Source organism: Bidens hawaiensis, unplaced genomic scaffold, assembly GCF_021521415.1.
Source record: "Bidens hawaiensis isolate Kalapana, Puna unplaced genomic scaffold, B.hawaiensis_p1.1 tig00419441_1, whole genome shotgun sequence".
Lineage (NCBI taxonomy): Eukaryota > Viridiplantae > Streptophyta > Magnoliopsida > Asterales > Asteraceae > Bidens > Bidens hawaiensis.
The window spans coordinates 260617-275177 of record NW_027504862.1 but is presented as its reverse complement, the minus strand read 5'-3'; the positions used below and the strand labels follow the sequence as shown (position 1 = coordinate 275177).

At 35.7% G+C, this 14561-nt stretch overlaps 2 protein-coding genes across 2 annotated transcripts; both read right to left on the bottom strand.

The window, feature by feature from the left end:
- Positions 1 to 457: 457 nt before the first annotated feature.
- LOC143608844 (aquaporin SIP1-1-like) lies at positions 458 to 2514 on the bottom strand. The gene is made up of 3 exons (XM_077083769.1): positions 2143 to 2514; positions 1008 to 1280; positions 458 to 795 (listed from the first exon to the last, which is right to left on the bottom strand). The coding sequence occupies exons 1-3, from the start codon at positions 2443 to 2445 to the stop codon at positions 643 to 645; spliced, it is 729 nt and encodes a 242-aa protein (XP_076939884.1). The 5' UTR covers positions 2446 to 2514; the 3' UTR covers positions 458 to 642.
- A 1366-nt stretch (positions 2515 to 3880) lies between these two features.
- LOC143608854 (OVARIAN TUMOR DOMAIN-containing deubiquitinating enzyme 6-like) lies at positions 3881 to 8390 on the bottom strand. The gene is made up of 8 exons (XM_077083780.1): positions 7875 to 8390; positions 7601 to 7762; positions 6012 to 6089; positions 5856 to 5934; positions 5637 to 5782; positions 5493 to 5558; positions 5239 to 5416; positions 3881 to 4337 (listed from the first exon to the last, which is right to left on the bottom strand). The coding sequence occupies exons 1-8, from the start codon at positions 8367 to 8369 to the stop codon at positions 4132 to 4134; spliced, it is 1410 nt and encodes a 469-aa protein (XP_076939895.1). The 5' UTR covers positions 8370 to 8390; the 3' UTR covers positions 3881 to 4131.
- Positions 8391 to 14561: the final 6171 nt, after the last annotated feature.

Genomic DNA, 14561 nt, shown 5'->3' with positions numbered 1-14561 from the left:
GTGGCCGGAAAATTTGAGGGAGAAAGAGATGGAGGCTAGGTGAATGAGATTAGGGTTAGGGTTTTATGAATATATATGTGTGTATTTTATATTTTCAAAACAAACCCTCATGTTTGGTATTTAGTTGTAAATGATTCAAACTTGAATAGCTTTAAGAAAATCACACTTTAGTCCTCTAAAGTTTATTTGACCGAACTTATAAAATAAAACTAACGGAATTTGACAAACCTCGCACACGCTAGGATTATATTATTAATGATAAAGATAAATTTCCGGTTCGGATTTACAAGCTTAACCACAATTACGAAGTATATATTGTTGAAATAAAACGCGAAAGAAAAATCGAAATTCGAATTTGACGAATGTCACAATTAAAATATGAAGTATATATTGTTGAAATAAAACACGAAAGAAAAATCGAAATTCGAATTTGACGAATGTCACAATTAGCCACCCTAAATTCACGATCAATGAACTCATAAATTGGATTTATTCACAATACTTTTACAATTATGTCCCTAAACTATAAACTGCTCACTGAAGCTACACAAGTCACATAAATTACATATTTTTATGCCTAAATCAAACAAATCACAATATCAACTTCCCATTTTTAATAATAAACGCGCACCTGCCATGTTTTCAGGCCGTTTTAGTCTTTGAAGCTGGTCGAGGTGGGAAGACAAGCCGATAAAACCAGGCAGCCAAAATTGCCCCTAATGATGGACATATCCAATAAACATAGAATTGCTCCCATGTGTTGTGTTTATTATTTACATACGCCCACCCAAACGCCTGCACGATAAATAATTAACAGACCATTTTATCTTTTCATTGATAATCATCAAGCTAAGCAAATCAAAACTGCATATAACTGCTAGAAATAGTCAACATGAAAAATAACTTATGATATAAATCATAGTAGCAGACAAATGACAATCATCTATGAGGATCAAATGGTTAACTACTTAACTTATTATTAGCAGAAAGAGTTTTGTAATACTTACATTGGCAGGATTCATGGAAGGACCTGTGTAACTTGAACCAGGAACGATAACCGCCATTGAAGCCACAGAAAGCAACCAATTCTTCCAGAATAAGCTTTTAGGACCCTTGATGAAAATCCACAAGACAACAAAGTTAATTGCAAAAGTCAACACTCCTTCAGCAATGGCTCCTGTGTGCAAGTCAACTTTTAAAGTAGGTCCTTCTAACATATGCTTATACTCTAATGGCATCAACTCCATTATTGCCATTACACCACCAACTGCTCCAACTGCCTGAACAGAATTCTAATTTCATTATTCCGAAACAAAGTATTCATCATACTATCATTATTTATGTAATACCAATGCAAACAATTTCAAAGTGAAAGTTCAAAGCATTCATCGAATTAGATGCTGAACTTCAGATATTCACATTCTAAGGATCAAATTGTGCCAATTTCAACTGTTGAAGTTACGATCCTGTACATTCTGTAAACGAACTGAACAGACACGAACAAGGGCATGTTCATGTTCGTTCATTTAATTCTAACCAAACATGAACAATTAATCGAACAAATATTTCAGTTCTAGTTTGTTCCTTATGAAAATGAAAAAGTTCATGTTCGTTTATGCTCGTTCGTTGGTCAGAAATCAAAATGAACACTTCACGAACATCAATGAACAAATGTAAACAAACACAAATGAACATAAATGAACAAATGTAAAAAAACACATATGAACACACTTAAATGAACATAAACGAACACATGCATACAAATCATCAAGCACATGATTCATCCAAAAATCCAAAAAACACATCTAAACTATAAACTTTCATACTTAAACGAACATAAACAATCGAAGGCAAATAAACGAGCATATATGAACGAACATAAATTGTATAATCAAGTGAACAAAAAACTTTGTTCATGTTAGTCTGTTTATTAAATAAACAAAACTTCCTGCCAAACAGTTCACTGAACACGTTAGGTTCTTTTACAGACCTATTAGTCACCGTAACCAACAATTTCACTTCGAAAAGTCAAAACACACACGATTCCACGTCAAATTTGATGTATAACCTCATATATTCAAACTCTATCAATAATATTGCGCCAATTATATATAATATTTAAAGTTCCAGATCTATAATTACCTGAGCAGGAAACCGTACGGCAGTAGACACGAGCGAATCGTCAGCTCCACCGGCACCGGCGATATAAAACGCGATGGTACCGGCAGCGTTGAAGCTAGCGCCACCGAAGGCATCGGCGATGAAACCGAAGACGACGGAGATGAGGAATATTAATGAAGTCGTGATTGCTAACGATGCCATGCCTTGTAGTTGGACGCCGAACGTATTGGCGATGACGGAGGCGATGGCGCCAATGGTGGAAGCACAAAATATATACATGAACGTCACCACGGCGTCACCAGCTGCAGCCTTCAACAGCCCCATGTTAATCGGATGTGTGTAGTAGAATAATTGTGACACCTGAGTCAGTCAGTAGTGATTTGAAGATGGGTTGACTTTATCAAGTCAAAATAATTCTATTGTAGATCCACATACACCCGGGATCTGGTTTTATATAAACTTTGATTTCATGTTATATATATTTATCACATGTGATTGTATTATTTTATTACAAAATAACCTCATAATAATTATTTATTCGATAACCCCTTTATTTAATTAATTAATGTTTTTATTATATTGCATGTTTACTTAGCATATAAATTTTTTTGTATAATATATATATATATATATATATATATATATATTAGGTAAAAAGACCACGTATACACTTTGATTTAAAAATCTTTGAACATTTATGCGGGACCTAAGATGTAAACAACTAGACCAAGCTCAAGTTGTGTTTATCTAAAGCTCGGATTCACTTTGTTAATAAACTTTAAGCTTCATTTCAAATGGTTCTCAAGTTACTATATATTTAATTATTTTTATGAGTATATATCTACTTTTACAAATTATAAATTCATATATATAGCAATATGTATAATATTTAGTTATTTTTGTTGTAATTTTGTATCATCATCATGTCAATTACGTATATTTATATAAATTAAGTTTATCGTGTTTATAAATAATACTGTAAGATTGTTTTAAACATTATGTTGTTAGGATTTGTGAAGGCTTAGAAACCTTGGGCTGTTTTTGACCCATGTTAAGTTTTTGGGGGCCCATGTTGAAAACTCTAATCTATTCTCTATGTATACCAATGTGATGTAATTGTGATCTTTGCACCTCAATAATGAAATAACCTAGTTGCAACCTGTGGATGTAGGTCCCCCGCTGGGACTGAACCACGTAAAATTCTTGTATCGTTATTTTTTGTTTACTGTGTGTATAATTGTGTGTGCTTGTTCATGTGTTGTTCCGCTGCGCCGCTTTGTTCCTAACATATGCCATTATCAAACTTGATAGGTAAAGTTCGGGTTTGAGATTGTTTATCAAATGTGCTTCAATCTAGACTCGAGCTTGTTTAAACGACTCGTTTTGATTAGCTGGTTTTTAATAGCTCATGAGTAGCTTGGCTCTACCTCCCTCTAATGAATGTACCAGGCATTAAAGACACAAATACTCGTTTGTCATGTGATTTTGTATATATATACGGTAACTGAATAACAAATTTATTGTACATGTTAAAGGAGTAACACATGCAAAGAAGATAAAACAAGAAAAAGAAAAAGAAAGCTCTAAGAATACAGTACTTTCAAAAAATATACATAGAGCCGGCTCAATTTAAAAAGCATTTGTATATTTTAAACATCCTCATGATAAACATAGCTATTTTTATTATATATAAAAGTGTCAGGTTTGCATTATTTAAGAATGATTTTGTTTGTACCACATGTGAGTCACTTGTAAAGGAACATAAGTTCGGTGATACCTACTTTATGCTTTCATACAACGTCATAAAACACGAAAGTGAGTAGATATCACCATCAGATCCAATAAAAAGCAAAGCAGATGCCACATGGCAAAGGGAAAATATGACATATCATATTCAATCAATAACAAGATTCGTTCTCATTTTATGAAAAGTTTAAGATTCAATAAAAGTAAGATAAGAAAGCAGTAGCAGTATCTATCATATGACCACCATTTTAGTTGTTTCTTTTTTCAGTGGGTGGTGGTAGTGGCGGTGGCAGCCTTCCCTTTACGCCTGGTGTTGATTTCCAAAAGATAACTAACCATTGAATCAACATCGTCGCCAAATATGCTGTAAGCCTCAATCGCCTGCACGTAGCTGAACCCCATCGCCAGCACCATCTGCATGCCGCTGCTGATTATTAAACCCTTATCTTGTTCTTGCCTGCTGTCTGTACCTGTTTCACAAACCATAATAAACAAACTCAATTTTTTTCTTTTATCAATCTTTTACTTTTTCAGTTAACTACATAAAAGGTCCCCCTTGTTAAGGTCATATTACGGTTTTGGTCTGAAACTTCAGAAATTACGAGTTTGGTCTTGAATTTTCAGAAATTACGGGTTTGGTCCTCACTCTGCCAACCCGTAACACTATCGGCTCTTTTAAGCCTTTTTAGTAAAAAAAAAACATTTTTAAAATCTGTTAGTTAACAATTATATCCTTCCACAAGAACATTGAAATAACTGGTGATCAAACTAATAACCAACAAGATCGGAATCAACATGACAGGCTGTCAATGTTTGAAAATTTGTTTCAAAACATGAATATGTCAAATGATGTTGCATCAGCATCTAATCAAAACGTAGAAGAAGCAAGAATAACCACTGATGCTCAAGAAATAGAACAAAAAATAAAAACCCTGAATTACCCCCACTCTCTGCCAACTTGTAATAGTATTGCCTCTCTTTATAAAAAAAAACTGTTAAATGACAAGTATACCCCTTAACTTAAAAGAACAAATATAAAAAATTAACCTGAATTAAGTCAGTTACCCCCCCCCCCCACATGCCTAGTCGAAGAACGGCGTAGACTAGTGTTGCACGACGACTTCTTGGGAGTTTTAATTAATTTATTTTTAAAAAAAGAGGTATAATAGGCGTCTAAAAAAGTTGGAGAAATTTTTTTACATCTGTTAAGTGACTAGGACCAAAAGTGTTACGCCCGAGTGACCAGTGAGGACTATAATTGAAAATTTTGGAAACATGGGGCCAAAACCATAATACGGCTTTACCACAGGACCATCCTTGTAATTAACTCCTTGTTAAACTAAACACATAAAAAATTAAAAGATTACTCACTGACTGCAGAAGATGATGGTCCAGAACTGGATGATGATGATTCTGTGGGACCCAGTTGATGTATAAACCTCTCGTTAGCGGCAACATATTCAGCCCTTGAAGCTTCCATGACCATGCACTCAAGTTCTTTCTCAGTTAACTCTACATCTGAGTAAAATCGCGCCTCGGCCAGAAGAGCCTGTTAATAGTCAAAGCTGTTATAAGATTTTATCTAAGTGAACACTGTAGGAAGATTATAACACAAAAGTTTTTACATTATCAATTTGTTGGTCTTGTTGGGCTTTGATCGCTGCCTTGACTTGATTTTTATCAACACTTGACTGAAGGTCAAACGAAAACGTTAAATCATTTTATTCAAAAACTAGATATTATTATTGTAAATTCAGCAGAAGACTTACCCCTTGCAGGGAGCTAAAACCGAGTCCAGCACCAACCGCGAGTCGATGCGGGTCAACAAGAGAGTTATAGTGGTTACCATGATGGTAACTTAGCCGTATTGGTGGCGTGTCAGTGTTATAGCTCCCATGAAAAATGTTAATGGGCTCTGCAACCAAATATTTTATTATGGAAATAAACGCACTAAAATGTGAAACAGTATTTAAAAGCATGTGAATTACCAGAGCTATAGGAATATATATGGATAGGGCGATTGTACATTTCAGATAAAGCTTGAATCTCCACATTGTTACCATATACCTAACACACATAAACTGTAATATGACGCATTTTGTATTTAAATTGCACACATGACTTATTTTGGTGAAATATATTACCCTATCCCTTCTCTTTCTCTTGCAATAACTAGTGAAACCTTCTGTTATAAACTGAGAAAAGTGGTCTCTTTCGCGTTCCTGATAAAAAGAAACCCTGTTAGTAACTGTTGACATAATAGAATTTAATTAAAAAAATATATGCAAAGCGTCAAGTTTCATAACACGCATTTACATGTTGTCTATTGATGCATGCAAATGCATCTTCGTCTGCGTTGTTAATAATAATTGTAAAAAACAAACCTTTTCACTTCCATATTCAGGCATGACAACAAACACACACATAAATATAAAATATATTATGTATACTTCACAAATTCAGTAATAAAACATATATTTTTGGTTTTTAGTTCCGACATCCTGCAAGTGTGTACTTCTTTAAAAGTTCTACATTGTCATCAAGCTAAATTCAGTTTTCTAGAAACTTCCTAACAGGCACTGCTACCTTAGGCTTACTATGATTGTAACATGGGCTGTCTAATGTTTTCAAATGTTTCTATATATCACTCAATTTGCTAAGTAACACATCGGAAGTTTTTACATATAAATTACAAGCATGTTGAAAAAAACACTAGCATATAAGAGAATTATTTTCTTTTAATTTACAGATTTAATTTCTGCAAGATTTATGAAGACTTTCAGTTTTCTTTTTTGCTTTTTTCTTCTATGTACAATTATCTCTGATGTATCTTGGCATAACATCAGAACCAGTCCTGTTACTCTATACACAATATGTATTGTGGATTGTGTGGCATAGTTCTATTGCTTGTTGTGAGAGTTTAAATATTCTCTAAATTCAAAAATGGATTGTGCCATTTATACTGGCTAGAAGTTCCATTACATGTACTGTTCGAGCACTATAATGGCATACTATCATTTGAAAACATTGCATACATCAAGTCCTGTCATGTGTAGTCCGAGGATCTCCTTAAGTTCCTTCGCAATCAAGCCAAAATACCAAATATAACTATGGTATTCAATCCATATCACACATACTTTATGTATATTTCAATCAATCTTGACCTGACTCATTAAGGTCTAATGCACTTATTCATTTATGAATGCTCTAATAACAAGTTACAAGATTTCTAATGATGCTTTTATCCATTTGGAACCTACCAACCCCAACAAACCCGTGTCAAACTTTACTCGTATTTGTGAACTTGATGTGCTTATTTTCAAAAGCATGAAGAAACATGAATGCATGTTTCGTTCGTTCATTAATGTTCGTGAATGTTCGTTTATGTTTGTTTATTTATGTCCGTTTACATATTGATAGAAAATAATTAAATATTATCTTGAAGAGTCATCTAGTTAATGGTTTTATATTTGTTCATTTAAGCGTGTTCATTTATGTTTGTGTTTATTCACATTTGTTTATATATGTTCATTTTTGTTTGTTCAGTTATGTTCGTTTATGTCCGTTTAGAAGTTAAACAAACGAACATAAACTAATACGAACATGTTCATTTTTTAAATAAACGAATACGAACAAGTCTGTTCGTTCAGTTCGTTTACATGACTATAAAATTATAAGGCATGATTACTCAAAAAGAAACTTTGGCTATGATAAGTTATAATGAATTCAATACCATGTAATCTATGCACATTTGTCTAGCCAAATCATAAGCTTCAGGATCACCATACACTTGATCTGCAACAGCACGAAACAGGCAATTTCCATCTTCATTCATATTTTTCACTTCAAAACCTTTTAAGCGTCTAATATCAATCTCAAACTGTCGATCCCTTTCCTGAGAAATGTACCAAATTAGTCCCCACCAATATCAACAGCATACGTAAGGTAAATCCTACTTCATCTAATACTTGACAGTAATTCAGCTCTCGACGGACAATAAAACTCACAGCATTATCATATGATGATCCATAGCTAGGGATCTGTTCATCAGCACTATTATATCCCTCGTTATCACCATGAGACTTCGGCGACGAAGGGTAGGATCCCGTAGGCGACGTCCTGGTCGATACAACCGGCCGCACATTTGCTCTTCTAGATGACCCAATTCTAGGTTTTGGCGGCGGAGCAGGCGGTGCTGGCGGATACGAACCGCAACAAACATCCTGCGAAGCATAATTATCGTCCTTCAAAACATCATTCTCTTGTTCTTCTTCTTCCTCCTCATCAATCACCCTCAAACCAGCCATCCTCGTTAGATTATCCTCCTCCGGACCCACAGCACTCGCTTCTTCACTCTTATCTTCAACAACTTCCAACGTGATGTCTTCGTCTTCACACGGATCATGTTCTCGAGCTTCATGAGTCGGCGTTGGACCGGAACTTGACCTCGAAGACGATGCATCAGCAGAGGCTCTTGGAAGAGCAACACGAACTCGAGTCATCCTCTTATATAACTCTTATTATTATAAGAAAACCCTAAATTTGGATTTGTTTCGAGTTCTGGCCTTGGGCAGAGTGACTCGAATCCCGAATAATAATCCTTGGTTATCCAAGTGAAACAAATTCTGCAATTGCATTCGCCTAACAATTCTCATGAGATTGAAGAACAACAAAACCCTAACCCTAACCCCAGGCCTTTCAAATTAACGCGAATTTTACCTCCGGTTCAGTTTATTTTCGCAGGAATCACAACAACAATAATAATAACATGTGATCATAATCATTATAATGAAAACCTAATTGATTAATAGATTTGATTGAATGAAAGCAAAATTGATTTAAGAGAGTTGACCTGAAATCGCAGTGAAGAAAGGTGAGTGATAGGAGGAGGTTAATAATAAATATATAGGTGGAAATGGAAAAGATGTGGAAAATTATTAATAATAAAGCGATAACTTGGCGACGAAGAGAGTATTATTAATACATTCATACGTGTATACCAAGATATATGTGCAGGTAAACATGTAAGTCGTAACACATTGCGTTGTCTTTAATAAATTCCCAAAGGTTTTTATCACCTTGCCTATTCGATATGTTATTTTTCTCCAAAGATATCGTAAACAAAGATTAAGCGGATTGTTCAACAGTAGCAAATAAAATATCATTTTCTTGTGGATTCGAATTTACCCTCAATCTCATTTTTTATAAGATTGCTTAATTCGAAAACAAAGTTTAAATTTTTAAAAAGTATTTTTTTTAATCTTCAAATCATTTACAAACACAAATGGTTTTCGTATCTCACATAGAAATACAAAAAATTCCCACTTCAGCAATGTGAGTCATAAACAGAGTCAAATTTAACATTCTTTTATATGGTAAATTTCTATTACTTGGGGTGTTTGGGTGAGTATCTAAAACTTGCTTATTTGCTTATCAGCTTTTTGAAAAGCAAAAGGTATTTGGCAAAGCTTCTTTAAAAGCTTCAAATTAAAGTTTTTCAAAAAACAAATAAGCAAAATTTTAAAAGCTCACCCAAACACCCTCTTACTAAGACTTGAACTAAAGATCTTTATGTGTTGATTTTGTCTCTGTCACTAAATCATCAACTCCAAGACCCGAGTCGAGTTAACTACAGGCTAACTAAGATTTAAGTCGTTTAATTTGAGAGTTCATGTGTGACTTCTAAATAATTGTTTAAGCTTGAGTTATGTTGCTACAAAAGATAGTCTTGAACGATGGCATTGTGTCTTCTATTTAAGTTGTTGCACAACGAGACAACCCATAGGATGAGAGTAAATATTAGCTTCAACGATACAAAGTACTGAATTGCTAACTTTTTTTTGTGTTTATTTTAGTTTTGAGTGGTAGTAAGATGTACTTTGGAACATTACGTCAATGCTACTTTTCATACAAAAGCTTAAATCCATAGCGGGTCTTATGTGTCAAGCATGCAAGTTGTCTTGCCGGGATTTACAATTGGTCTGCAGTTAGTGATGTGTATGTGTTATCCTCGATGGTCAATCGTGTCACACATTTTGTCAAGTTTTGGTGGCGGTAGACGTGCACAATTCGGGTTCACCTTGAAAACCCGAACCGGTTCGGAACCGGTTTTTTTCACACTGGGTACAAAATGACACCGGTTCCAGTCAGGAACCGGTTCGGTTCCCGACCCGAACCGATGCCAGAAATGCAAACTTTTAGGAACCGGGTAGGGTGGAACCGGAACCGGTTTTTACGTAAAAACCGGTTCCACCGGTTTTTTTTGAAATTTAAACATTATAGCCGTTAGGAACCGGTTCCAACGGCTATATAGCCGTTTTTGACCGTTGGAACCGGTTTTTTAACTATAAATAGGTTATCTTCTTTCTATAAATAGCAAGGTTTGTTTGTGTACTTGTTAAACCACTCCCAAAACTATAAAACACACTCCAAACCACAATTAACCTTAAACCGACAACAAATGGCAACCAATGATGACGTTGTTATGGTGATCGAAACAACAAGATGCCCCGATGTTTGGGTTCATTACGATTTGTGTCTCATGACCGACTCACATGAGTTGGCACGTTGCAAATATTGCTCGAAGTTTCTTAAAGCAGGGTCCAACTCGACATTACGAAAACATACGAATAAGTATTGTCGAGAGAAAAGAAGATTGGAAGCTAAAAAAACGGAAGTGGGAGAGTCGTTCGGCTCTACAACCCAAAAATAAGTATTCCCGGATTAAAACGACGGACTTTGTTTTTTATGTTTTAGTTGTTATGTTTAGTATCGTTTATGTTTTAATAATGTTTGTAATAGTTATTTTTTAGATGAATAAAATGTTCGTCGTTATTAAAAAAGTAACAAACAATTAATCATGAATAACAAAAGTAATTATAATAAAACAAATCAAAACTAAATATTAGTTGAACAAGTTACAAATAATTTTACCAAAACAAATAATTACAACTCTTCTTCGTCTTCATTCTCGTCTTCACCCTCGTCTTCGTTATCGGAAGAAACCCCGTCCTCCGCCTCCTCATCATGAATATGACGATCTATTGGTATTTCGTCTTCAAAGTTCGCCTTGTGTTGTACACGATCCACCGCATCCAAATGGTCCTTTAGGCAAATGCAAACCTCTAGAGACTCGGGAGTTAGTTTTGTTCTTCGCATAGATAACACCCTCCCACTAAGAGAAAAAACCGATTCGGAAGCAACCGTTGAGGCTTGTACGGCAAGCAAATCACGAGCCATGGCGGATAGAATGGGAAATTCGTTTTGTTTACCTTTCCACCAAGCCAACAAATCAATATTGCGAATTTCGTCGACCGTTGCGCCCTCAACATAGTTTGCTCCACTATATCGACCAAGTTCGCTACTTGGTGTGTTTCCTCTTTGCCTCTTAGATGCCGATTCACGAATCCCATTCATCAAGTTTATAAGTGGGTCATTGCACGGCCTACCAGTTGTTGTTTTTTTCACAAAAGACGATCTCGTGCTTGGACCATACATTTGAAAATAATGGTCATAAAGGTCTTGAAGGTTTTTGTTGAACTTGTCCTTCGCTTCCGTCGACAACTTCGGGTCAATCTCGTGCATACCTAAGTTGTCGAATATTTCCTCAATCGTTGTTTCAACCCCATTAACATTCCAATAGGGGTTTAATGCGGCGGCACAAGTAAAGACCGGCGGTATGATTTCAAAATATTTTATGAACTTTTCTTTCATCACCGCAACAATATTTTCGAAGAGTTTGTTCTTCTCCGCAAAGCTTTTAAAAACACAAGACATATAGTACAATTCTTGCAAAACCCAACAACTAGTAGGGTAATAGACTCCCGATAATTTTGTTGTTGACTTTTTGAACACATCAAGATACTCCAACAAATAACCGACTTGGACCCAAACACTTTCCGGAAACATATCGGCCTCGCGTTCTTCAACAAGATTGTTATGAAAAGCTTGTAAAGTTTGGCGTTGGGCAAAAGCACACTTTAACATATGACAAGTTGAGTTCCAACGGGTTGGAACGTCCCAATTCGGCCCCAAATACTTTCTTTCAACCGACTTGCAATAGTTCTTATATTCAAGATGTCTTCTTTTACCACTTTTGAAGACATCTTGTAACATAAGTCTAAAGTATTTTAAATCATCACAAATGTGTTCATTGTCAAGACCTATTTGAACAACCAAGTTGATGATATGTGCAACACATCGGACATGAAAAAAATCCCCGAAACAAGGTGGTGAATATTTAATGATAAATTTTTCAGCCGCCTTAGTATTGTTTGAAGCGTTGTCAAACGAAATCGAAAATATTTTATTTCTCAAGTTGTAAGTCGTTATAACTCCATCAAGTAATTCAAACAATTTTTCGGCGGTATGTGGGAACGGGAAGTTTTCAAAAGCGATGGTGCGTTTCATCAATTGCCATGTCACCGGATCAACCCAATGAGCGGTGACACATATGTATGATTCGGGCAACCCGTGTGGTGCCGACCAAACATCGGTAGTTAAACTAACCATGGCTTCTAAAGAATGAAAAGACTCGATTAACTCTTTTTTAGCACACTCCCACAACCTGATACAATGACGTCTTAAGGTAGTACGACTTACATGTGTGTATCTCGGTTGTAGAGTTTCGCGAATCAACGACGTCAACTCCGGGTCATCAAAGTGGTTAAACGGCAAACCTCGTTGAATAACGAACTTTGCCATTCTATCTTGAACTTGAGTCGTGTTGTAACGAAATAGTGTACCATCTTTACCCAAGTCAATTTGATCGGTCGCGCCAATCCCTTTCAACGCCTTGCAATATGGCTTCTCGGTGTGCTTTCTCAAAGTAGAGTTGGAATCGTGCTTTAATATTGAACCACATAGTTTGCAACGAGCCTTTTGATAACCTTCGTCATCCACAATCAAATCCCAATTCTTCCATATGTCTTGGTTGCGGTTATGGTTGACTACCGTAACAACCCTTGGGTCCTCCGTAACAGGAACGGGGGCAACAAAAACACTCTTCTTAGCCTTATTGTTAGTTTTTTTGATGGGTGCCATAATAATATTTAGTTGGATGGTCGGGTAAAGGAACAGGTTTGCTAAAGGAGTAGTATTGTAGTTTGTTTTTGAGTTTGGTGGTGAAACAAGTAATGGAAACAAGTTATATATAGGTTTGGGCATCAAAAACCGGTTCCAACGGCTATATTACCGTTGGAACCGGTTCCAACGGATCTATTGTCTCAAAAACCGGTTCCAACGGCTATATTACCGTTGGAACCGGTTCCAACAGCTAATTGGTGTCTAAAAAACCGGTTCCAACGGCTATATTACCGTTGGAACCGGTTCCAACGGCTAGTTTGACTTTTGTTTGACCCTTCAAAAAAAACCCGTCGGAACCGGTTATTCCGGGTACGAACCAAACCGGTTCCAATTAAGAACCGGGTAGGAACCGGGTTGGAACTGGTACTAACATACAAATAGGAGAACCGGGTACGATTTTCGGGTACAAAAATACCCAAACCGGGTATTGTTCCAACCGGGTTGGAACTGGAACCGGTTCCGGTTCGGTTCCACCAGTTAGGTTCCGGAACCGGTTTTTTTGTGCACGTCTAGGTGGCGGCACATGTGTGCTAGCCTCATGATTTTAAAAATGCTTCATATGAGAACTCTTGATTTCAGACATGCTAACTTAGAGGGTAATGCCCCGAACGTAATTATGAAAGTCGCAACTCATAGTTACTGCTATAGACGTGCTGATGTAGGGGTTACACATTCATTATCACACGTATGGTTTGTTCACTCGAGTCAATATCGGTTTTTCATTTTTGGATGTCATTATTTCTTGTTTATGCTTTTTTCCTTATTTAAGTTTCTAGTTTAGTTCAATCCAAACTGAATAAGGTTCATTTATGATTCAAACACGGTTTATAGAATGAAAAATTAATATTAACTTATGAATTCAGAAGAGGTTGGACCTTTTTAAGTTGATGAATTATTAAAAAAGCTTTTTAGCCAAAATTTAAAATCATTACCTTTCATACTTCTAACAACGTATCATCTTTTAAAACATCACAAACAAATCTACAACCAGACATACAAATGTATCCAAAACAATTACACTTGGAACACTATAAAACCAAATTCACATTTCTCTTGTATCGTCTACATGTAAAATACCCAATTAGCTTAATTTATAGTTTAACACGTTTTCTTAATAGTAAATGCGCTAAATAGGCCAACTTGATATGTTGACTCGAGCACGACCTGAAACTGACCCAAACTTGAAGACTAAACCCGTACACTCAAATTACATGTCATATCAAAAACTCATACCTATAATTCGAATCCATCACAAAACTCATACCTATAATTCGAATCCATCACAAAAACTCATTTCAAAAACCCATACACTCAGTTTCATATGTCATTGCTCCAGTACCAAATACAACATCACAAATTATCTACTAGATACACCCATCTTTTATTAACTTGATTAAAATAGAATCGTTCAAAGAACACAAATGAATATAGCCCTCGAGGTTTTCTTTTTAAATTAAAGGTGTAAACCGTAAATGCTAGTTAATACAAGCACGCCTCCTCGTTTGTACCAAAACTATATTATGTATAATCAATCCCCAAAGCATGACAAAAGGGAAAAAAAGAAAAAGAAAAAGAAAAAGAAAAGCCTGACCAGGTTTGTGGTATATCTG

Coding starts and splice junctions, on each gene's coding strand:
- LOC143608844 (XM_077083769.1), bottom strand. CDS start 2,445: ATGGGGCTGTTGAAGGCTGCAGCTGGTGACGCCGTGGTGACGTTCATG. Junction 1,281..2,142: donor CCGTACGGTTTCCTGCTCAG/GTAATTATAGAT, acceptor AATTCTGTTCAG/GCAGTTGGAGCAGTTGGTGG. Junction 796..1,007: donor CTTCCATGAATCCTGCCAAT/GTAAGTATTACA, acceptor TTTATCGTGCAG/GCGTTTGGGTGGGCGTATGT.
- LOC143608854 (XM_077083780.1), bottom strand. CDS start 8,369: ATGACTCGAGTTCGTGTTGCTCTTCCAAGAGCCTCTGCTGATGCATCG. Junction 6,090..7,600: donor AAATGTGCATAGATTACATG/GTATTGAATTCA, acceptor TCTTTTTATCAG/GAACGCGAAAGAGACCACTT. Junction 5,935..6,011: donor AGAGAAAGAGAAGGGATAGG/GTAATATATTTC, acceptor TATGTGTGTTAG/GTATATGGTAACAATGTGGA.